A 25,675-nucleotide genomic window follows, 5' to 3' on the forward strand; every position below is an offset into this window, starting at 1 on the left:
TGATAGAAATGGAAGGTCTTCCATTTTGATTCAGAAAATGTTACTACCCCAAATAAATAAAAGAGCATTGATTTAGGATAAAGAAAGGGTGGGTCCACAGTCCACCCATGGTTAGCGTCTCCAGCAGGACAGCCGGCCACATACAAACACCGACCCCTTTTTGGACTTTTTATGGTTTAGGTGGCTCCGATGGGGATATTTCATTTCCTCCCATAAAATAATACTTACTATATTATACTTTTATTTTATTTTATTTATAAAATTACTCCTAAATAATAATGTTCCAAGTATTTGTTTACCTTACTCTATATTTGAACTAATCAGTTAGGTGCTCACATATAATTCTTATATTGTAATGTTGTTTCATTTTTTAGGTAATACAAAATTAATTAGCTACTCTCCTTCATCCATTGAAGCTCAAAAAACTAAATATTAAATTTTATTAGGTGTAGTGTAGTATATTATAAGTGTTGAATGATATAATTATTTGACAACTGTCAAAATGAAATACTCAATTTAAAAATTAAAAAAAAATATTTTTTTAATAACTACCTATTTATGTATTTTTCACTTAAAAAATCATTAGTTAATCTATATACACTAGAAGCAATTTAATATCCAAATACATTCATCTAAATTGGAATTAGTCGATTGTATAAGTAGAGATAAATGCTAGTACTAAACAAGACCAACAAGGCAGGCAGAGAAAATTGAAAGGGGAAAGTAGTAAAGTAGCAAGTGCAATCAATTTAGATCAACTACCAAACTCTCTCATTTATTACCCCTCTTTTTTAGCACTTTCCCTATTTGGCTCCTACTACCAAGTCCCCTCCCCCTTATTCAACATTTCACATTTCATACATTCAATTATCCAAATATTTCTCTCTAAACCAAAACAAAAAAGAAATAGAATAACTTTTTTTTTTATTATTGATGAAATGAAATGGTTAAAAAAGACAACAACTAACCCATAAAAAGTACCCACCCTCTGAAGGCTTTCCAATTTTCCTGTATATATCACATATATACATGTACAAGATTCCTCTTCTACCAGCCTCCCACTCTCTTTCTCTACTCAAATACTACATCATAGTGGGGGGTACGGTACAATAACAGGCTGGTCTACAAGACACTGAATTATAACTCTGCCACAAAAGCATTTTGTTTTGTTTTTTCTAACAAAAAAAGAGACTGGGACTGAGACTGAGACTGAGACTGGGACTGGGGGGAAAGAAAGGAAGAACATGGGAACCAGAGACTACTGAGGAACAAATGAATTAATTAAAAGGGCTAATGAACAGCTAACACTACTCTTTCTCTCTTGGTTCCTTTGGCAATGGCCGCTAATGGATTATTTGATTTTATGTAACAAGTATCTGCTAATCCTTACATGCTTCTGCTGTGCTGAGCTGAGCTGACCTGAACTGTCTGCTTCCTTACCAAGAACCTATATTTGAAAACTGGTACATTCATTTACTACATTCCTCAATTTCAGAAACTGTAATGCCTCACCGAATGTTCTAACATTTCCCGACTTGGGCACACTATCTCCTTCACTCTGCTCCTGTTCTTGTATATCTTGAATGTTGGCACAATTCTCACATTCTCTGCATTTGCAACTGCTTGGTTCTCTTCAATATCCACCTTTCGTCAAAACCATCACCACATTTACATCAGAAAACCTTTCATTTCTAGACTCAAATTAAGATAAGGTTATTCTACCACTCTAATACAGTTAGTTAGAATTAATGAGCTTTTTATTTACCTTGAGAAAATTTAAAGATGGGTATCTGCCACACAATGTATCTACATATGGAGATATCTGTTTGCTTTGCATATTAGAGGATGATTTGAAATAAACTACTGAGATGCCTGTAACACAAGATTTTTTTATTTCCATAAGACCAGACAGCGAAAACACAAGTGCAAAATAAGCAAGCAGGTCAAAATACAATAGGTGCTTATAATGGTGCAGGGTTACCTGGTAAAGATATTGCAGCTCGAAACTGCTCTATCCCCACTATTGTCTCCACTTCACCACCAAACTTCATATTATACACTTCTTCTCCTCGAGATTTCTTCAATGCAACTTGAGCATGAAATAAAGCTTCAGCAACTTCATTGTCATCCGGAAGTTCCTTCCTCAGAACCTCATAATCCTTAACTGCATCAGCCCATCTTTCTAGCTGTAATTTGTAGCAACAAATTGATTCATTAAGTACAAATCTTAAATACGGCAAGGCAGAGAAACTACAAGATAATACTTTTTCAAGGTTTACCTTGCTATTTGAGGCAGCTCTTCGAAGTAGGGCTTTTGTGTAATTAGGTTGCATGCGCAATGCATGGTTGCAATCATCGATAGACATCTCCCACTGCCCAAGCTTAAACCAACAAGCTGCTCTGTTGCAATAGAGAACGGCGTTTGTAGGATCAATCTTGAGGCCCTCCCCGTATGCCGAGCAAGCTTCAGTGAACCTTTCGGACTTGAAGAGGTCATTTCCACGCGCACGAGCTCTCGCTACAAGTCTCACATTGTTAAGCAGGACTGCTACTTCAACATTTCGTGGATCAATCTGTGCTGCTTTCTCAACAGCTGCAAGTGCATTCTCAAACCTGCAAGAATCATCTATATTCAGCATCCAAAAGTCCCTCAGCCATCTTGATTCCAATAATGCTTTCTATATCTAAACTCACCTTCCAAGGGCCATTTCAATCTGTGCTCGAGCTAAGAAAGTATATGCTTCAGCAAGCATCCCAAAAAACTTAGTCTGCGAGCAAGAGCTGGTATATGGTTCTAATTTTGGAATATTTGACAAGCATGATTCAGCATCTTCAAGTTGGTGGAGCTTTGAAAGAGCTTCAGCTTTACACATAAAAAGCTGTAAATGCCAAACAAGTCTTAGTTAATTCATTGTCTACATCATCAGATATGGAAGTTCCATAAACACATGTGCTAATTCTACTCAATTTACCTGAGGAGAATAATCGGCCCCAGCAGCAATAGATGCATCACATTCCCGCAGTGCATTTTTCCAATCATTTACCTTCCGGGCATCCGAACATTTGTTTAGATGCTTCTCAACCAATTGCAGCTTATGCAACTCAGCAGGATCTGGATGATAGCCTGGGAAACATAGGTGCCTTCTCGCATTCTCAACCTGACCTAACCTGCAACAAGAGCAGTTCAAGTGAGTGCAGCTCAAAAGATGCAAGTCTTAAAGGCTTAGGAGCATAATTAATAGAAACAAATGGAAAAATTACTCACTGAAGATTATATATACTATCAAAAGACCACTACAACTATACGACAAAGGACTGGAAAGGCGGAAGCAAATTTGTTACAAAAAATAAAAATAAAACCAAATAATCCACGTGGCACGATATTGCTCACATGAATGGTTCGAGTGATTCATATGGAAATAACACCATGGAAAACCTCAATAGCAAAACAGACAGTAACTGAAGCCCATAACAATAAAGTTTGTTCTAAATACCAAATATATCTATGTAATCACTGACAAAATAAACAAAAGCATTACAGTTGAACTTATCGAAAACGACACTGTATGGTATTATCACCATGGAAAACCTCAATAGCAAAACAGACAGTAACTGAAGCCCCATAACAATAAAGTTTGTTCTAAATACCAAATCTATCTATGTAATCACTGATAAAACAAACAAAAGCATTACAGTTGAACTTAACGAAAAACGACACGGTATGGTATTAACACCATGGGAAACCTCAATAGCTAAACAGACAGTAACTGAAGAACAGAACAATAAAGTTTGATGTCAATACCAAATCTATCTATGTAATCATTGACAAAAAAGAAGCACTATAGCTGAACTTAACGAAAACGACACGGTATGGTAAACACCAAGGAAAACCTCAACAGCAAAACAGACGGTAACTGAAGCCATAGCAATAAAGTTTGTTCTCAATACAAAATATATCTATGTAATCATTGACAAAATAAACAAAATCATTACGTTTGAACTTAACGAAAACGACAATGTACTGTAGCTTTGTGGCTTAATCCTATTCAAGGCTTCAAAACTTAGCAGAACGAACAGAATAACCAGCACAGAAATGGAGCACAGTATAACTAACTACTCATAAAGTTAATTATCAATGAATAGAAAAATAGCATCAAGACTAAACAGCCATAACAAACAAAAAACAGCAGCAAACAAGAAATCTACCAAAATATTGAACACCCACAGCATCATGCAAACTTTGTATCATATTATATAAAGCATCTGAAACAAAACATTATTGAAAATACATCCAAACAAATTCTTGCAAACACTCACTAGCCACAATCAAAGGAAACAGAAGATGAAGAAGACTTCAATTACACATTCAGCCACTCAATTCAGATCAACATCGCCAAAAGAATTAAGAAACTTCTGTTAGCATAAGATAAGATCATAGGAGAGGAGAAAGAAAGCCTTAAATTAATTCATACACCCAAAAACAGGGACAGAATAATAATAATCACATCAATGGAGAGCAACTCAACACCAAAACTTGTGAAAGCACCCAAGGGAAAACGAGAAAAAATTAAAAATAAAATCCCAACAACTTGTAAGCTTATACAAAGCTCTATCCACGAACTCACCTAATCAACAAAGAGCCCAATCTCTGGTGTGCCCTCCAATAAGTAGGATCCAATTTGACTGACTCTTCACACTCCCTTACTGCTTCCGCCACTCTCCCCAAACCAATTAAAGCAGCCGCCCGGTTACTCCTGTAAGCTGCATTTCCTGGTGCTAAAGCTATAGCCCTGTCATACAACATCAATGCTTCACCAAAATACCCTTTCTTATACATTTCATTCCCCGCCCTCTTCACTTCCTCTGGATCCACACTCCCCATCCTACCACCGCCGATATTTCCACGCACAGGACTACAACTGCTACTCAGTGAATGTCCGGCATCGAAATTACTGCATTTCATCGTCCCCCCACCCCGCATTATACTCCCATGGCCGTAATTTCCCGTTCCAGTTCCCAAAACGTCCGATTTTGAACTCCGATGGTTCATTGCCATGCCTGTCTTCAAGATCCTTCCCGATGGACAAATGTTTCCAGTGGGGAGTACATTGATTGGTGCAGGAGAGTTAACCGAGCTCTGACTACAAGCGCCGGAATAGATCAAGGGGTCGGATCTAGAGGCGCCGTGTTTAGGATTTCTGACAGCAGTTGTTGGACTTGTTTCGCTGGAAAGCTCGCCAGAGTGGCTGGATTTACGAAGTGCGTTTGGCGCATTTCGGGTGCCCGAGACGGATCCGGAAGAGCTTGAGCTTGAGCTGGTGGTGGTGGTGGTGGCGGTGGCGGTATTGTTAAGGCGAGCACGAGGTCGGAGAGGAGAAACGGGAGAACCTAGATCGAGTTCACGGAAATCTGGCTTGTTAGCCTCGAGTGAACTCAGTGAGTCACGGAGTTGATCAGTTAGCGAGTCGAGGCCAAGGTCCCCAATGGACTTGCCAGAATGCGACATTTTGAGAGTAACCAGAGAAAATGAACCTCTAGAAGTAAATTCGATAATCTCGGTCTCACCCTCGGCTTCCTCCCTGAAACTGAAACTGAAGCTCAAAATCAGGGTTTTATTTCCCTCTCACAACTGATTGTTAGAAATGTGTGCAAATAGAAACAGGAAAATAAAGAAAGCAACAGCGTGAGGTGGAAAACAGAAAGAAACACGACAAACCCAGAAATGGCTCCGAAGAAGACATGAAATATAGAAAGAGAGATAAGGATGGGGATCTCGTGACACAAAAGGAAGAAGCAAAGAGGGGAATGTGAAGGTTAAAAGGGTTAGGAGAAAGAAAGAAGGGATTTTTATTGTTTACAGAGAAAAAAACCAAGGGGAAGGAAGAAGAGAGAAAGAAAAGAGCTTTTAATTTTCTTTTCTTTATAACTTCCACCTGCTGCTTCACGAGACTGCTTTCACTTCTTCTTCTTCTCCCAATTTCCTCTCTCTCTCTATTTCATTTTTTATATATATTTAAATTTTTCTCATTTCATTATTTTTATTATTATTTTATTTTTATTAGTTGTCTTTAACTCTATAATTCGCTTTATCTGTTGTTTTACATGAAAGTATTTCTACTCTTTCACTCTCCTTTTTTCGGAATTTGAGCATCACTCTCTTGAATTTTCTAATTAATTTTCATAATTTGATACATTGTTTTCTTTTTTTAAGAGAAGATACATTGTTTTCTTATCTCTCAACTTATAGGGATGGCAACGGGTAGTATATTTGTGGGTACCCGACACTACCTGATCCTAATGGAACTATCAGTACTCTGTATAAAAAGGTATGGAACGGGTATGGGATCAAAACCATTACCTGTTAGGGTAATGGGACGGGTATGGGAATACACCTAGGGTACCCGATACCCGTTACCTGTTATAAATTTTTTATATATTAATAAATATAATTGTTTTTTAGATATAAAACGTGAGATTTGAACTCCAATCTTTTGTTTTTTAACGATTGAGTGATACAACTAAGCTATTTTATTCTTATTAATTAAAGTTCAATTTGTTCAATTTTTAGATAGATGATTTATTAAATTTATACTTTATTAAATTTATAATATTTTTATTTTATTTATTGATTTTTAACGGGTAAGGGTACCCGCGAGTACCCTCGAATTAAATGGGACTGGTATGGGATGCAAAAACTATACCCGTTAGGGTAATGGGACGGGTACAGGTAATTAAAAAATAAAAGAGTAAGGATTTGGGATTGGCATTGGCATTACCCGCGGGTACCCTACCCGTTGCCCATCCCTACTAACTTACTTCGCTTTTTGGTTTTTTTACTTCCAATAATTATTATTTTTTACATTTATTTCTTTTTTTCATTAGGATCTCGTAAGATAAGTTATGACGGAGTTATTTAAGTTTTAGATTTTTTGTCGGTTTAACAAACAGAGTTTAGGTGATAATTGATTACTTTTTTTTATTTAGCGGATTTGATTTTTTTTTTTTTTTGCCTAAAGATGTTCCGTAAAATTTAAATGATTGCTAAGAACTATTTATATAAAAATTTACTTCCAATAATAATTATTTTTTGCATTTATTTTTTTTTCAGTAGAATCTTGTAAGATAAGTTATGATAGACTTATTTAAGTTTTGGATTTTTTTCAGTCTAACAAATAGAGTTTAGATTATAATTGATTACTTTCTTTTACTTAGCGAATTTTTTTTCCTAAAACTATTCGATAAATTTAAATGATTGCTAAGAACTATTTATGTAAAATTTTATTTCCAATAATAGATATTTTTGCATTTATTTCTTTTTTTCAGTAGGATCTTGTAAGATAAGTTATGATGGAGTTATTTAAGTTTTGGATTTTTTTTTTTCAGTTTAACAAATAGAGTTTAGATTATAATCAATTGCTTTCTTTATTTAGCTGATTTGAATTTTTGTTTGCGTAAAACGGTTCGGTAAAATTGAAATGATTGCTAAGAATTATTTATGTCAAATGATAAATAAAAACATTGATATTTATGACCGTTATTTTTTTTAATAATTTATATTCTTAATCATATTCTTAAACGAGTTAAAAAAACCGTATTCTTAAAAACTGTCATATCCACATATTATAATTTATGTCTTTATTAATACATAAAAAAAATACATTAAACAATGAGAAAATTCTTAGATTTTGACTAGTACATAAAAATTTAAGAAAAAGTAGTAAACATATATTTATTCCTATAAGTAAAACAAATGTTTTAAAATGTATATTGACGTTATTTATTCCTCATCAAATTAGTAGTAATGTCATTACAAACTTTTGTTATTTCATTGGTATCCATACATTGAACTTCTTGCATGCAACTACATTCAATATCCGAAAATACTTTTGGAGGAATAAAAGTGGAGTCTTCATCTACGATCATAAATGTTGGATCAAGAACTTTACTTGATCTTATGTAGTATGTAGTGCAAATGTAGCAAACTAATCTATTTTAATCTTGTAATGAGTATTTGGACACTTTCTTTAATATTTTCCATCTTGCCCTCAAAATACCAAATACCATTTCAATACAAATCCTTAAAGAAGAATGGGGATGGTTGAAGATTTCTTGAGACCATATTAGATTTGCACTATAAAATTATGATTGATGGTACTGATGCGGACATCTCTAGTAACCATGCGACAATGGGGGCTAATACCATGATTGGGGCACAAGCGGAGTGGCATGTCGGGCCACATACCATACGGTGTGGCACAAATGAAGCAGGAGGCGAAAATATCCAGAAGCAGCCTAGCACGTCGTGCGATACTTCACGCGGTGTGCCACTCGACGTGCTGGGCCACTCGTCGTGCAATGGACAAGTACAAAATTTGGAGAATCGAGGGCCATACTCACACACACCGTAAAAAATCACATATAAATATAAATATAAAAAAAATCTCAAATTATATAACGCGATTGCATTTGATATGTTCAAGATTCACTATCAATGGAAAAGGTAAGAAAAAATGTAACGCTTCTCCTTACATCTAATAACAGTAAATCGTAACATGTTTAGGGTTTACGGGTTTAGGATTTAGGGTTTAGTTTTTTTGTATAATTTAAGGTCTTATTAAGGTTAGAGTTTTTGTTTAGCATGTTTATGCATTGAAAACTTATTTGGGATGTATTTGCGTGATTGAATATGTTAGAAATCCTCTTAGTTCAGCAGCTCGATAGGTTTGTAGTCATGAAAAACCTTCCATAGTGGAAGCAACTGCGAAGAAAATTCATATAAGTCATTTGAATTTCCTCCGTAGTTGCTTCCACTACGAAAGGATTTTCATGATTGCGAAAACGATTGAATGGAGGAGTACCTTCATAGTCTCATACACTGCAAAAGGATTCCAGAAACTACAAAGATAATTATCTTCGCATTTTTATCATATGTTTCACAGTGGGTGAACTGCGAAATATTTTAAGCTTGTTTATTTTCATAGTTGGGTTAACTGCGAAGTAGTTTTATTTTCTTATTTCCCTTATACTAAATGCCAAATTTTTGTAACGTGAAGGTTTCAACCAATGATTCTAATAAGAGAAAGAAATGAGTACCTTTTAATGATAGGTTGCATCATATCATTCTTCATATGTGGTAAGCCACACATACGGTAAAATTTCTCCAAATATATAATTCGAAATCTAGTTATTTAAGTTTCACATCTTTTGTTTCTTTATCCTTTTTTTCTTCAAATTAAGGATTTTAAACCTTATATTATTATTATATACTTCAAAAAAAAAACCTTATATTATATCTATTATTTAATTGATCGAGAATCTTGAACATATCCAATAGAATCATGTTCTATAATTTTTAGATTTTTTTATCTTATATTTGATTTTTAAGAGTAAATTTTTTATATCTTATACGATATATCTAAATTCATAAAAAGAAAACTTTAAACATATATTTTTTTTATGGAAAAACATATAAAAAGTATTATAGACTTTTTAATTGTAGTGAATCTTGAACATATCAAACATAATTACATTCTATAATTTTAGATTTTTTTTTTTTTTACTTAACCATTCATCATTATATATAATTTTAGATTTTTTACATTTATATTATATGTGATTTTTTAAAGTAAATTTTTTATATCTTACACTATATATCTAACATTTATTAAAAAAATTCCAAACATATTAAAATTATTGCAAGACTTATATAAATTTTAGACTTTTTTAATTGACACGAATCTCCAACATATCAAATAGAATCACGTTCTATAATTTTAAATTTTGTTCTTTAATATATTAAATATAATCATGTTCTATAATTTTAGATTTTTTTATCTTTATATTTATATGTTATTTTTTCAAAGTAGACTTTTTTTATCTTATACTGTATATCTAAAATTTATTGATAGAAAATCCCAATCGTATTAAGAGTATTAGACTTATAATATGTTTTTTTATTATTTTATTTTTAAAAAAGTTGTGATACGTAAGCTCTCAACCAACAGGCTAAGAGTTTCACCACTCTTTATATTTATATGTGATTTTTTAAAGTAATCTTTTTTATCTTATACTGCATATCTAAAATTTATTGATAGAAAATTTCAATCATATTAAGAATATCAGACTTATATAAATTATAATTTTTTAATCAATACCGAATCTTGAACATATAAAATATAATCACGTTCTATAATTTTAGATATTTTCTTATCTTTATATTTATATGTGATTTTTTAAAGTAAAAGTTTTATATCTTATGCTATATTTCTAAAATTTATTAAAAGACGATCATAAACATGCTAAAAGTATTGTAGATTTATATAAATCTTAGACTTTTTTAGTTAATAGGGAATCTTGAACATATCAAATACAATCATGCTCTATAATTTTAGATTTTTTATCTTTATATTTATGTGATTTTTAATGCAAATTTTTTATATCTTATACTATTTATCTAAACTTTATTAAAAGAAAATCTCTAACATATTAAAATTATTTTAGATTTATATAAATTTCACATGCTTTTTAATTGATAGTGAATCTTGAACATATCAAATGGAATCCTGTTCTATAATTTAAGATTTTTTTATATTTATATTTATATGTGATTTTTTACGGTATATATTTTATATTTTATACTATATATCTAAAATTTATTGATTAAAATTCTCAAACATGTTTAAAATATATATTATATAGAATTATATAAATTTTAGAGTTTTTCATCTATCTAATTATCTGTTATAAACAAATAAACAATTTATATTTTATATTATATATCTAAGTGAATCTCAAATAAAACAGCCCTAATAATGTGGAGACTTTACCCTGCGTCAATCTTCTATCGTAGCTAGGGTTTTTGGCTGTTTTCTATCGCTTTCTTTACCAGCGTCTGTCCGGCTTCGGGAAATAGAGTGGTGTTGCTGCTAACGATGGTGGAGGGGATAGAGAAGCAGTGGAATAAAATGAAATTGACCGACGGGGAGGAGGTAACGGTTTCGATTAAGAATGAGGTGGCTGGCCTGACGGTGGATAACACCAAGAAGGTAATTGGTATATTACTGTCATCAAAACCGCTGAATATCAGAGCCATGGAGAACGCATTCAACATTGTGTGGAAAACACATAAAGGATTTAAAATCAACGAAAGCGGCGATGGCCTATTTGTGATTGAATTTCAATCCACCAAAAATAAGGGGAAGGTACTGACTGAATCACCACGGCACTATGACAGGCATTTGGTTGTACTTGCGGATATGGAGGGCATATCCCAAATTTTGAAACTCAATCTAAACATGTGCGAGTTCTGGATTCGTATGGTTGACGTGCCACTGGATTGGAGAACAAGTGGTTTAATTGCAAAGCTGGAAGAAAGAGTTCGAGAAGTCATTAACATTGATGAAGACACTATGGAGATGACAGTGAAGTATGTGAGGGTGCGGATCCGTATAAATATAACTAAACCACTACTTTGAGGCATAAAAGTGCAAACACAAAAGATGAGATTATTTGGATATTTATCAAATATGAGAAACTACCAAACTTTTGTTACCGTTGTGGCGTGCTCGGACATGTATACGAGGATTGTGAGAATGCAAGGGCGACGGAAGAGGTGGAGGAGTGGCCTTATGACCCGAGCTTGAGAGCCACGCCTTTCAGATTTCGAGTGTACAGTTGCGGTTTTCAAGAAAGGAGGTACAATTAGAGCATTTACAGGAAAGACGACCTAGCAAAAAGCCGCAATAACACTGGTCAGAAACTGTTTGAGGAAGAGTCAGAAGGTAGCACTACTTGGAGCGCATAAATAGGAGCACAACTACTGAAAACTATGAGGGATAGAGCAAAATAGACTCTCAACCCTAGTAGGTCCAAAATGGATTATGAGGGCTGTCAGGAGGAGGGGGGGAAGGAATCTGATACATTAGAGGGAGAACCGGCAACTGAATCAATAGGTTGAGAGGAAACGGATGTGGATGTTGTGTAGTCTATCATTGTTACTGAAGCGCGGAATGTAGACAAACTTCGTAAGGCGGCGGAAATAGGAAAAGAACAAGGCATGCATCAGTTACACCATAGGAAATTTAAACTCAAGCAAGCAGCTAGACAAGTTAACAGGGAAACTTAGGAAATAAGGACTCCTAGAGTGGAGGAGGAGTCACAAAAGAGAAAGAGGGATAGCACGTCTGACAGTATGGACATTGAAAGAGCAGTAGGATAGAAGAAAACAAAAAGTGATCAGCGAGACTAGAGGGTGGGAGCTGTTGATCGGGCCCACCCTACACTATGAAAATATCGAGTTAGAACGTCCAAGCGATGAGCAACGCTTGGATGTTCCGTGCACTATAACGTTTGATTTATGGAAATTGCCCAGACGCGTTTTTTCTCATGGAAACCAGAATGAGAAAAATGATTGCAGTAAGTTTTATCAATGTTTTAGCAACTTTAATTTTTTTTCATTGATCCAGTGGGACTTAGTGGCGGTCTTATCCTAGGCTGGAATAAGGAGGCAGATTTGCGCATTTTGAACTACTCAAACCATTGTTTTTACTTTACATTACATCTGAATAACATGAACTGGAGAAATTTAGCGATTTATGGGTGGCCTGAAAAGCAAAACAAAAATTTAACTGGGGAACTGATTAACCACTTCGGCTCGCTTGGCACTCTCCTTCTAGTATGCTTTGGGGATTTTAATGAGATACTATGGACCTCTGAGAAGAGACGGGGCTTAATTCGGGATAATACAAAAATGCAAAGCTTCCAAGACTGTTTGGAACACTGTAATTTGGTGGATATCAACAGCTCTGTCTCTCTATACACTTGGCATAATAATCGTTCAAGAATGAAAGCTATCTGGAAAAGACTTGACAAATTTGCTGCTACACCATATTGGCTTGCAAACTTCCCCAATCTCGAGGTCGAAATGCTACCACGGATCTCCTCGAACGACAACCCGCTATTGCTTGATTCGAATGGGTTAAATGACGGCGGTCGGCGAAAGCGTCAATTGATGAGCGCCGCTAGTAGATCGGTAAATGATGGTGTGTGTTACGGTTAAGATCTTTCTACGTGCTTTAACTCTACTAGATGCTACGTAGGGGCAAGTGTACCTCGTTGTATCAAGTAATAAATCCGGTTAAGACCGGGTATCGAATCCATAGGATTTATAACCACAAGTATTAAACTACTCGGTTTTATACGTTGTCTAAGCGGTGAATACTTTTGAGTTGAGTTTGGTGACAACTATAATCTACTCCTAAACTATGGTGAAACAGACTTGTATAGTTCAAACTCTAATGAAGTGTTACGGGTAATGATTGTTGGTCCCGTGTGATTAGTTCCAATGGGGGGTTAGGAACTAATATAACTTTTTTCGTTTAATTGTATGCTGACTTAGTTATTTTGCAAGTTGGTCAGCTCAACTTTTGGTCAGCTTGGCCAGATATGCTATAAGACAGCTTTGGACGGATATTGACTAAAGCTGTTTTATTTATAAGTTAGATATTGACACTCTTGGAGGTCAGCTTCTAACTCAGCACTTGAAATTACTCAGAGTCAACTTTAAACAATTTTATATGCTGAGTAAATTTCACATACAACACATGCACATATATATATTGAGAGAGAGTTTAGAGATTACTCAGTATCACTTATCCTGGTTCGGCCTCTCCGCCTACGTCCAGTCCCCAGAGTCCTCCAGGCTTTTAGAATCCAATACTGAGCTCTTTAAAGGTAGAGCACAAACCAATTACAAGGTAGTTGAATATGCAAGAGTACCTTCCTCTATTCGTCTACTCAACTCCTACTAAGTGCTACAACCCAGCACCTAGATTTCTCTACCACTGAATGTTTACAACCAAACACTCAGCACAGCACTCTTAATTTTACAAATGATAAACACTTGTTCCTTTTCAAGCAAAGAACACTTTAGAAGATTACAAGTAATCACTCTAGCATTTACACAAAGAATGAAAGATGGGTGTAAGATCTATATTTGTAGCTAAGTGCTTTTGTATCTTTTCTCTCTTGTATTTTTCTTTTTTGTAATTTGGCAATGATCCAAGGATTTTGATTGTCCTTATATAGGAGAAAATCTGGAATCGGATCATTTTGAAATGATGTAGCCGTTAATGTTAAAACGACTCTTTTAGGGGACAGATTCTGGTTAGCTTCAGACTGTTCCGGCCATTCCCTTCCTCTGCATTTCTTCAGACGTCAGACTTGTCTTCTTGCGTCTGGTTTGTCCTTTTGTGTCAGTTGTCCTTTACCAATAATCCATTGACCCATACATCTCGGAATGTGTCTTCTGCGTATTTCCAAGGATTCAATTATTGGTACAGAGGGGCGGTAATCATTGTCTTTTAGCTAACGACTTTTTCATGTTGTCCTGAAGAATCACTCAGCTTCTACTTCGTAAAACCTTGTCATTTACAATTTCCAATCTGAGTATAAGTTTAGTCAGCTCAGCTTCGTGAGACAGTTGTTGTGGGCGTGTATGTCTTTGTCTTTTGATGCTAAGTTTGATTCCACTCAGCTTGATACTTTAGGCTTCTATGCTGACCTCTTCCTGTCTTACTTCTTATATTTATCTTTTATTTATATTTATACTCAACATTGAACAAACGGATTAGTACAATTAAAATAAAGCACATAAATTTAATTGTCTCTTAATCATGGATGATTTTGTCAAATCAAAATCTTGTGGAAAGGTGTTTCAACAAACTCCCCCATTTTGATGTTGGCAAAATGCATAATTATAGAACTCAGTTTTGAAATTCCCCATGATTGATCTATTTTTCATATTTTTGAATTTTCTCCCCCGTAAGGGTTGCATCTGTTAATTTACCTCTTAAACCTACCAAGATTTATTTTAGATAAACTAAGGATGTGTGTACTGACTAGATTTAGTTCTAATTTATTTTGAGTCTAGGTCAGCTTTCAGAAATGCTTGAATACTCAGTTTGATTTACTCGTTATTATGTATACTGAGTATTTATTTGTTCAATGTTTATGTTAGTGAGTATTGATAAGCATGGCATTGGAACAGAATGAAAAACACCATTCATTGGAACAAGGAATGAAACATACAAATGCACACTACTTGAAGTGCAAAATACTTGTGCCCACACAAAATAAGGTTATAACAAACAGTCTCACTAGTCTCTCTTTTTTATCACTCTTCTTCATACAGCCTTACCCACTTCTTCATACAGCCTTACCCTTTCCTTTCACTTTGCTTCCTGATGCACCTGTCTGATGTTGAGTTCCAGGTTGAGTTCTCTCCCCCGTTTTGCCAGCATCGGGTTTGTAGACAAAGGTGTCATTTCTTGCAGCTGAGGATAGAACATTGGAATAACGTTGTAAACGCTTCGTGCTCTCACTCAAGCCGTCTATTACAGGAACGCAATCATCTCGTACATTTCGAGGAACGGGGATGGATCCAGTGATCAGGTTGATAATACACGCATGGGACTTGCTAAGCCAAGTAATGGAGTTGGTGATCTGAGCAAAGGATTGATGATACATCTTCAATAGGGCAGAATCATAGAAGATGCGTTGAGCATTATCATAGCGAACGGCCTGTAGAATACCTTATGAAAGTTTATCATTGATGGGGTCAACATCCATCTGAGATTTGTTGACACTGAGAAGACTCACGGCTTCACTGAGTTGATCAATTGTACATTGAGAAGTGGAGGAAACGAGCTCTCGTGTACATGTAAGATCGGCAGTCAGCTTGGCAAAGCATCCCTGCAACTCAACAGATGTGGCATACTCAGGATTAGCCGTTGGCCCAAGGTTGGGTAGTTCTGCTCTCAGTTTGGCAAATTGTTGATCTAACTCAGCTGAAGTTGCATATCCTGGATTAGGGGCAGAGAGATTATTGATTTTACCTTCAAGGGAGTTCATGTGGTTTATCATCAGAAGGAATAGCTCAGTCAGCTTGGCAATGTGATCTTGCTTAGGTTGCTGTGATTGGATGGTGGTCACAATACTGACAAGATCCTTGAGTCCCTTAATTTTCGTGAGAAGTTGAGTGATGGCAGAGATATTTATGGACTCAAGATGAGCAGACCTAGCAGCATCAGAAGTGGTGAACTCCTGGAGAAGAGATTGAGCCGTTTCGATGATGCGACGGCCAGACTGAGTTGCACTAAGATAGGCATGTTGCTCAGTGGAAGTTGTCTCAGACGCAGGAATGGAGGTGGAGCTGGATGGTGGTGGAGTTGGCTGCTTACTAGCTTGAGCAATTGGGTCTTGATCAGGATGTTGAGTTTGAACAGGTGGATCCATAGCTTTCTCCCCATGTTGAGTGGCTGGATCTTCGAGCTCTTGCTCGGCAGGATTTGGATTTTGTGGAGTCTTGGCATGTTCCTCGGTCCGAGTAACAGAGGCTTGATTTTGCTCCGAATCCTTGGGAGGAGACTCAACATGGTGGGAAAAATACTCAAACTGGATATTGGAGGGATCCGTAGTTTGCTCCAAAGAAGGAGAATCTGCCAAGAGATCAATGAGAGGAGTTTTGACAGCTTTCTTTTTCAGTCTTCTGAGGGACTTAGTTTTTGGAGGTGACGGGTCAGTTTGGACATCTACATCCTCAACCTCAGCTTCAACATTCAGATCCTCTCTTTTTCTTGGTCAACATCATGTGCCTCTTGATTTTGCTCAATATTATCCTGCTCAGCATGATCATTTCCTTCAGCATTAAGCTGAGTATCAGCCTATCTTTGTTCTTCTCCTTCATCAGCTTGCTCAACTGGAGTTTTCTCAAGATCAATCCCAATGTTCTGAGTGCAGTGAGATTTGGGTGTCACAACCCAATCAATGGGATCAGCCTCAACTATTTTCAACCCAGAATTTCTACTTTTCTTCTTTAGCGGCTGTTCTGGGGATTCTACATTTTCTTCCTCTGGCTCAGCTTGCCCTTTCCTTTTCTCTGCTGACTTAGGTGTAACCTGAGGTAGGTCAGCATCAATATTCTTTCCTCTTGTCATAGCCCTCTTCTTTCTGGGCACAATTTCAATGTCCTTGGCACAAGTGGCTAGTGTCTTTCTCTTCTTCTTTGCCTTAGAGGAATCGACAAGAACTTCCTTTGGTTCAACTTCTGGCTCAGCATCATCTACTGCTAGCTCAGTTTCAATTTCTTGCGATGCATCGTTTTCTTCCTCATCTTCCTCAACATCTTCACCTCCCTTTAGTGGTTGGTTGAACAATAACCCAGTTAGCAGAGCTGCGGTTATTTCTGTTCCCAAGCTTTTAGTCTCAGTGATGGTCTCAATCTTGTGATCTTCAAGGATCTTGGTGATGAGAGAACCTAGTCGAAGTTTCTTACCTCCTCGTTAAAGTGCTCCCACCAAAAACACAGGCATATTCAGCGGACAATAGGTTAGCATGTGCCATATGAAGCACTGCTCAAAGTTGGAGGCAGACGAGGCTGAGTTGAGTTTAGGGAAGATGAAGTTTGTTAAGATGTAGTGCGCCATTTTCTGGTTTTGCCCCATACTCGTGCTGGGTATTTCTCCTTTGTAATTTTTGGGTTTGCGAAAACCCTTCATCTGGTCAAGCTTTTCCGTTGACACCTTTTCTTTTGTTGTTCTGAACTCGGTTCCTTTGTTGGGCATGTTGAGTAAGGTTGCCAAGTAGGACGGAGTGATTACAATCTTGTGACCCTTAACGTGCGTCTCCAGATAGCCAGCATCGTCCTTATCAACATGGAGGTCGGAGTAGAATTCCCTAACCAATCGTGGATAGGTGGTTCCGGGGAGAGAGAAAAGGCATGCCCACTCGTTCTTCTCAATCCATTCATAGAATGGCTTTTCGGCAGTAACGAAGCTGGGAGAGAACCAGCGGCATTTGAGGACTTCCAGGTTGTGGACTTTTGAGTGAACTTTGACCATGGTCCTAACCTTGGGTTTCTTCTGTTTTGAGGAACTTGCTGGGTCTGTTTGATGGCGTTTGCTCGGAGTTAGGTTAGACTTAGGAGGAGATTTAGGGCTTTCATCGGTGATCAATTTTCCAGAATTTTCACCGGAGATTTTCTGAGTATTGGTCATTTTCAGAGATTCTTGTGGAAGATTTGAGAGAGAGAGAGATTCTGAATACCAAAGGATTTACGCGTGAAGAGATTTGAAGAGTAATTCATCCATTATTTATAGGGAAAAGTACAAAAATAAACCTTGTGGTTACACCTGTTTTCGATTACAGTCTTGTGGTTTAAAAGTTTACAAAATGGTACCTTGAGGTTCATTCTGTTAGCAAACACATGCCAAATTGACTAACGGTGTTAAAAGTCAAAGGGAAAAGAGTCCATTTGGTCCTTATATTTATTTATTTTATAAATTAACCTCTCTTATTATCTAACTATCACAAACAAACCCCAAAATAAAAAATAAAAATCAAATACACCATCTTTTCTATCTTTCATTAATTTTTTAAAATTTTCTTCTTTCTCTCTCTTCTCTCTCTCCTCCTTGTTAATTTCTCTCTAAAATCAAACTATTCCTAAATCTAATCTTTTAATTTGGTATAAGTGAGAGAATCAGAAGAGAAAGCAAATGACCTTTAGTTTCCAAACAAAGAAAAATTAGAGTAGTACAACCAACAACTTAAGAAAGCGGAAATAGGAAAATTTAGGCATTCAAATTGACCCAAACCCAGTAAACAAACCTGAGAGCACAAAGCAGAATCACTAACCCAGATTAATAAATTACTTACAAAAAAATAAAGGGAAGATGAAAAAACCGAATCTTTTTAAAACTAAAAAAGAAAAACTTAATTAGTTAAAGTGAATTGATAGAAAGGAAGTAACGTGAATTTGTCGGAAAATCGAGCTCTGCCAAATTACAGACCCATCTGATTTCCGCAACACAAGATTTCCACTCTCCTGACCGAATAAATTCATAGAATTAGATTCTGAAACCGTGTTTGTAGACCAAACAGTAGCTCGGCCGGTGTCGGTTAAGATATTTCTGCAGGGAGAGCTCTGAACGCTTCCTGTTAATCGGTTGGTCGCGGCTTGCCATCCAGATTACAGTGCAGTTGTTGGTGCAGAAAGGTTCGGTGAACCATATGGCAAAGCAGAAGGCGTTTTCGCCGACCGGGAAGAATCCGGTGGTGAAAGTTCCGTTTGGTGAAATTAAAAAATCGTTTGTGTTCTCTACTGATAGAGATGAGCCTTGGGGTAGAGAATTAGAAGATGTTAAGAAGAGTGGAGATGATAAAATCAAAATCAGAGTACTAAACCACCATGGATTTGGAGATGTTGAGATGCTCATAGTTAATGTTAGGATGGAAATTGAATTGATTTTAGAAAGAGAAATTAATAAAGAGGAGGGAAAAAGAAAAGAAAAATAAGAAATTAAGCAGAGATAGGAAAGATGGTGTATTTGAATTTTATTTTTGATTTTGAGGTTTGTTTGTGATAATTAGATAGTAGGTGGGTTAATTTATAAAATAAATAAATAAAAGGACTAAATTAACTCTTTTCCCTTTAACTTTTAACACCGTTAGTCAATTTGGCCTGTGTTTGCTAACGGAATGAACCTCAAGGTACCATTTTATAAACTTTTAAACCACAAGACTGTAATCGAAAACAGGTGTAACCACAAGGTTTATTTTTGTACTTTTCCCTTATTTATATATACCTAAAATGGTCCTATTAATTGAACTAGCCGTTTATCCTTGGGGCGTTCAACCGACAGAGATTCTGTCATTTATGACATTTCCGGTGCATGGGTTGTCTCATAATTGTTTGCCTTTCCTAGGTGCTTTTTATTACACGTGTTGGCATTTAATGGTGCAAGTGGGGTTTAGCGCGGTTTTCCTAGGAAGTGAACCGTTTGTGATACTGAGTACTTAGTTCTGTCAAGATGAATTTTCTATCTTAGTACATGATAGTTGCTCAGTATATGTACCTACTCAGGATAATCACTCAACATGTATGTCAACTCAGTATGAGGTGATTTTTCTATATTTCAAGTTCAGTATGTAGGAGTTATTTTACTCAGCATGGAATTTGCACAGCATTCAAATTTTCACTCAACATGGCAATCACTCAACATTCATTAGAGAATTATTGAAGGGGATTAGACATACCGATAGCTTCTCTTAGTATGTTGAATTGTTCACGTGCCAAAGGCTTGGTGAAGATATCTGCAAGCTGTTCATTTGTTGGCACATAGGTCAGCTTGATCTCATCTTTTAGTACGTGATCTCTAATGAAGTGATGCCTTATGCTGACATGCTTCATCCTGCTATGTTGGATTGGATTTTTGGACAGATCAATGGCACTCTTGTTGTCACATTTGATCTCTATTGCAGATCAATGGCACTCTTGTTGTCACATTTGATCTCTATTGTTTCAGTCTTTACTCCATAATCCTCAAGTTGTTGCTTTATCCATAGAACTTGAGCAACACAGCTTCCAGCAGCCACATACTCAGCTTCAGTTGTAGACAGGGCTATGGATGATTGCTTCTTGCTGAACCAAGATACTAGACAGCTTCCAAGGAAGTGACATCCTCCCGAAGTGCTTTTACGTTCTAGCTTATCTCGTCCATAGTCAGCATCAGTATATCCTATGAGTGTGAAGTCATTTGAAGTTGGATACCATAGACCTGCATCAATTGAGCTCTGCAAATATCTAAAGATTCTTTTTACAGCCGTTAGATGAGATTCTCTGGTGTCAGCTTGATATCTCGCACAATAACATACTGAGTACTGTATATCAGGTCTACTAGCTGTGAGATAAAGTAGGGAACCTATCATACCTCGATAGAGTTTACTATCTATTGACTTACTTTTCTCATCTTTGCATAGGACAGTATCAGTACCCATAGGGGTTGATATGGGTTTGCAATCTACCATGCTAAATTTCTTTAACATTTCCTTGGTGTACTTGGACTGACTTATGAAGATGCCATTCTTACCTTGCTTGATTTGGAGTCCAAGGAAGAAGTTGAGTTCCCCCATCATGGACATCTCGAACTCAGTTTGCATCTATTTGCTAAATTCTTTGCACAAAGATTCGTCAGTAGCACCAAATATTATATCATCTACATATATTTGTGCAAGCAGGGTGTGTTTTCCCTTTTTCTTAATGAACAAGGTTGTGTCAGCTTTTCCCCTGACATAGTTCCTGGTCAGCAGGAAGTTGGTTAACCTTTCATACCAAGCTCTTAGAGCTTGTTTTAGGCCGTACAGGGCCTTTTTAAGTTTATAAACGTGGTTTGGAAATTTTGGATCTTCAAACCCAGGAGGTTGATTAACATATACCTCTTCGTTTATGAAACCATTAAGAAATGCACTTTTGACATCCATTTGGTATATTTTAAAGTTCATGAAACTGGCATAGGCACACAATATAGCCTTGGGCAAATGTCGAGCTTTGTTCCTTAACCTAGCAATAGGTGCAAATGTTTCCCCATAGTCAATTCCCTCTTGCTGACTATAGCCTTGGGCTACAAGTCGAGCTTTGTTCCTTATCATATTTCCATGCTCATCTAGTTTGTTTCTAAAAACCCACTTAGTTCCTATAGGCTTTTGATCCCTAGGTCTAGGCACTAAATCCCATACCTCATTTCTGGTGAATTGGTCGAGCTCTTCTTGCATGGCATTTATCCAATATTCATCGTGCTCAGCATCAGCAAAATTCTTTGGCTCATATACTGAGACGAATGCGACATTGCTGAGGTATTTCCTTAGATGATCTCTGGTCATCAACTTGTTGTCAGCAGCATCAAGAATGGACTTTTCTGAATGTCCTCTTGGGATTTTTATTTCTTTGGGCAATGTTGAGTCATTTGGAACAGGTGTTTCTGCAATCTCTACAGGAATAGATTGGTCAGTAAATGTTATTTCAACTTCTTGCTTACCTTTGGTCAGCCCTTGTATTGATGATTCAGAGGCTCCATTTTGATCAGCGGAAGCTGAGCTTGGTTCATCTTCAGTGAGCTGAGTTGTCTTTCCTGCAGGATCAGCTTCATCGAACTCAACATGGACAGACTCTTCTACAACCTGAGTTCGTTTATTATAGACTCTATATGCTTTGCTGTTAGTTGAGTACCCTAAGAAGATTGCTTCATCAGCTTTAGCATCAAATTTTGCAAGATTGTCCTTTGTATTGAGTATGAAACATTTACAACCAAAGGCACGAAAGTAACCAATGTTGGGCTTTCGTCCTTTCCAAAGTTCATATGGGGTTTTCTTAAGTATAGGTCTTACTAGAGCCCTATTCAGTATATAGCATGCTGTGTGGACAGCTTCACCCCAGAAGTACTTTGGAAGCCTATTTTCACTCAGCATGGTTCTAGCAATTTCGACAATTGTTCTATTCTTCCTTTCAACAACCCCATTCTGTTGAGGTGTTCTAGGAGCAGAGAAATTATGGTCAATACCACTGGTTTCACAGAATTCATCAAACTGTTGGTTTTTGAATTCTCCACCATTGTCGCTTCTAATATGAGCTACTTTTAGGTCTTTGTCAATTTCAAGCTTTCTAATAAGTGCAGTGAACATCTCAAAAGTTTCATCCTTGCTACTCAGCAAGATGATCCAAGTGTACCGAGAGAAATCATCTACAATGACCAAGGAAAATTTCTTACCTCCCAAGCTGAGTGGCTGGATAGGTCCGAAAAGATCCAAGTGTAGTAATTCCAATGGTCTCTTGGTTGAGACAATATTCTTACTTTGAAATGACTTTTTGGTTTGTTTCCCTTGCTGACAAGCTTTACATAATTGGTCTTTCTCAAATTTTAATTTGGGTAATCCCTCAACTAATTGCTTTCTAGCTAGTTTGGCAAGAAGGTCCATGCTGACATGTCCAAGTCTTCTATGCCATAGCCAGGAGTTATCCTCTTTAGACACTAAGCATATGTTTTTGGAAAACTGTTTTTCTAAATTTAGCATGTATACATTATCTACGCGAGGGGCGGTTAAAATCAATTCATTTATGTTCCCCTCGAGTATTTGACACTTAGTATCATCGAATACAACCTTTCTGCCGCTCATGCAAAGCTGAGCTACACTTAGCAGATTGTATTTGAGACCTTTAACTAGGGAGACTGACTCAATAGTTGGGTTACCTCCGATAGTACCTGAGCCGACTATCTTACCCTTCTTATTGTCTCCGAAGCTTACACTTCCTCCTCGTTTAAGCTCTAGTGTGATGAATTGTGTTTCATCACCTGTCATGTGCCTTGAGCATGCGCTGTCTATATACCACAACTTTGACTTCTCTACGCATGTCAAGCTAACCTGCATTTGAAACTATTCATTTTTAGGTACCCAATTCTTTTTGGGTCCTTTCTTGTTAGTGTAAACAGGTGCAAAAGCATACTTTAATTTGTGACGACATACTTTTATAGTGTGGCCTGGCTTACCACAAAAGTCACAAAATTTTACCCTTTGAGGGTTATACTGAGTGCGGTCAGCATTGTTGTGCTAAGCATGCCAGCATATCTTTGTGGAATGTCCTTTTCTTCCACAGAAGTCACATTGGACAACTCGCTTGTTATGCCAACACACTTCTTTTGTGTGCCCCCTTTTTCCACAGCATTCACATTGAGTGAACTGCTTATGCTGGCTAGTACTTGTGTACTCAGCATGGGGTTTATTTCTATTCGAGCCTTTTATTTGACTCTGTAAGGTTGTAACATCCTTTCTAAGTTTCTTTGACTCAGATTGGACCTTCGTGACAAACTTATGCATTATTTGAATATTGTTATGTAAATCTGCATTGTCTTGGAGGAGATATTTGAGGTCACTCAGCTTGACCTCTTCAATCTCGTCACACCGCCTGCTGAGTGATTTGATTTTCTTATTACACTTTTTAGTTAGTGTGTATAAATCACTCAAGGCATTTACCATTTCGTTTCTGAGCAAAAGTAGGGATGTTACCTCATTGTTGTGTTCCTCCTGGTCAGTTTCATCAGAGAGGTCAGCTTGCTCAGATTGAGAGTGATCAGCATCATCGACCATGAAGCATATGTTTGCCGTTTCATTTGCATCAGCTTCGGATGATGTTGACTCGTCACTGTCACTCCATGTTGCTACCATTGCCTTCTTGTTTCCCTTTTTATCTCTTTTTAGGTTTGGGCAGCTTGACTTGATGTGCCCAGTTTGGTGGCACTCAAAACATGTGACGGACTTGGAGCTGTCCTTCTTATATTTGTCATTGGACTCAGCTTTGTACCTATCACCTTTCTTGTATGGCATTTTGCTGTTTCTTTCACTTCTTCTGAACAGTTTCTTCATCTTTCTAGTGAACATAGCCATTTCCTCATCATCAGTTGACTCAGCTTCTGTGGAGTCAGCTTTCATCACTAGTGATTTCTGTTTCTTATCTTCAGACTTTTCTTTAGCTTCAAAGTTCTTCATAGAGATCTCATGGGTCAGCAAGGATCCGATCAGCTCATCATATTTGTAGGTAGTCAAGTCCTGAGCTTCTTCTACAGCTGTTTTCTTTGCTTGCCAGCTCTTAGGTAGAATTCTCAGGATTTTCTTCACCTATTCCTCTTCAGTGAAGTTCTTTCCAAGTCTTTTGAGCTCATTTATGATGTTGGTGAATCTTGAGTTCATTTCTGAGATGTCTTCATTTTCGTTCATCTCGAATAGCTCGTAGAGTCTCATATGCTGATTGACTTTGGACTCCTTAACCTTACTGGTGCCTTCATAGGTCACTTCAAGCTTTTTCCAAATCTCCTGTGCTGACTCACAACCTGAAATCTTATTGTATTCTGCAGCATCTAAAGCACAGTGAAACATATTTATAGCCGAGGCATTATTTTGTAATTTTCTGAGGTCATCCTCTGTCCACTCAGCTTCGCTCTTAACAATTTTCTCATTGTTAACAGTTTTATATGGCACATGTGGACCTTGAACAATTGCAAGCCATGCACTCATGTTTGTGGCTTGAATAAAGTTTTTCATCCTATTCTTCCAGAATGTATAATTAGATCCAAAGAATAGGGGAGGCCTAGTGATTGATAATCCCTCAGGGAGTATCTGTGTTGTTTGGTTCCCTGGAAGGAAACGAGTGCTGTTCTCACCCATTTATGGGATCCGCTCAAGATAGTTATATCTTTGAGTAGTGAGCTTAGGCTCTGATACCACTTGTTGGTCCCGTGTGATTAGTTCCAGGGGGGGTTAGGAACTAATATAACTTTTTTCGTTTAATTGTATGCTGACTTAGTTATTTTGCAAGTTGGTCAGCTCAGCTTTTGGTCAGCTTGGCCAGATATGCTATAAGACAACTTTGGACGGATATTAACTAAAGCTGTTTTATTTATAAGTTAGATATTGACACTCTTGGAGGTCAGCTTCTAACTCAGCACTTGAAATTACTCAGAGTCAACTTTAAACAATTTTATATGTTGAGTAAATTTCACATACAACACATGCACATATATATATATATATATATATATTGAGAGAGAGTTTATAGATTACTCAGTATCACTTATCCTGGTTCGGCCTCTCCGCCCATGTCCCGTCCCCAGAGTCCTCCGGGCTTTTAGAATCCAATACTAAGCTCTTTAAAGGTAGAGCACAAACCAATTACAAGGCAGTTGAATATGCAAGAGTACCTTCCTCTATTCGTCTACTCAACTCCTACTAAGTGCTACAACCCAGCACCTAGATTTCTCTACCACTGAATGTTTACAACCAAACACTCAAC

At 36.9% G+C, this 25,675-nt stretch overlaps 1 protein-coding gene across 1 annotated transcript; it reads right to left on the reverse strand.

Moving 5' to 3' along the window:
• Window positions 1-907: 907 nt before the first annotated feature.
• LOC136218797 (TPR repeat-containing thioredoxin TTL1) lies at window positions 908-5,985 on the reverse strand. Its single transcript, XM_066005904.1, has 7 exons — window positions 4,626-5,985; window positions 2,973-3,168; window positions 2,695-2,879; window positions 2,280-2,613; window positions 1,982-2,186; window positions 1,766-1,872; window positions 908-1,644 (listed from the first exon to the last, which is right to left on the reverse strand). Exons 1-7 carry the CDS (start codon window positions 5,504-5,506, stop codon window positions 1,492-1,494), a joined length of 2,061 nt encoding a protein of 686 aa, XP_065861976.1. The 5' UTR covers window positions 5,507-5,985; the 3' UTR covers window positions 908-1,491.
• Window positions 5,986-25,675: the final 19,690 nt, after the last annotated feature.

Source organism: Euphorbia lathyris, chromosome 2 (genome assembly GCF_963576675.1).
Source record: "Euphorbia lathyris chromosome 2, ddEupLath1.1, whole genome shotgun sequence".
Lineage (NCBI taxonomy): Eukaryota > Viridiplantae > Streptophyta > Magnoliopsida > Malpighiales > Euphorbiaceae > Euphorbia > Euphorbia lathyris.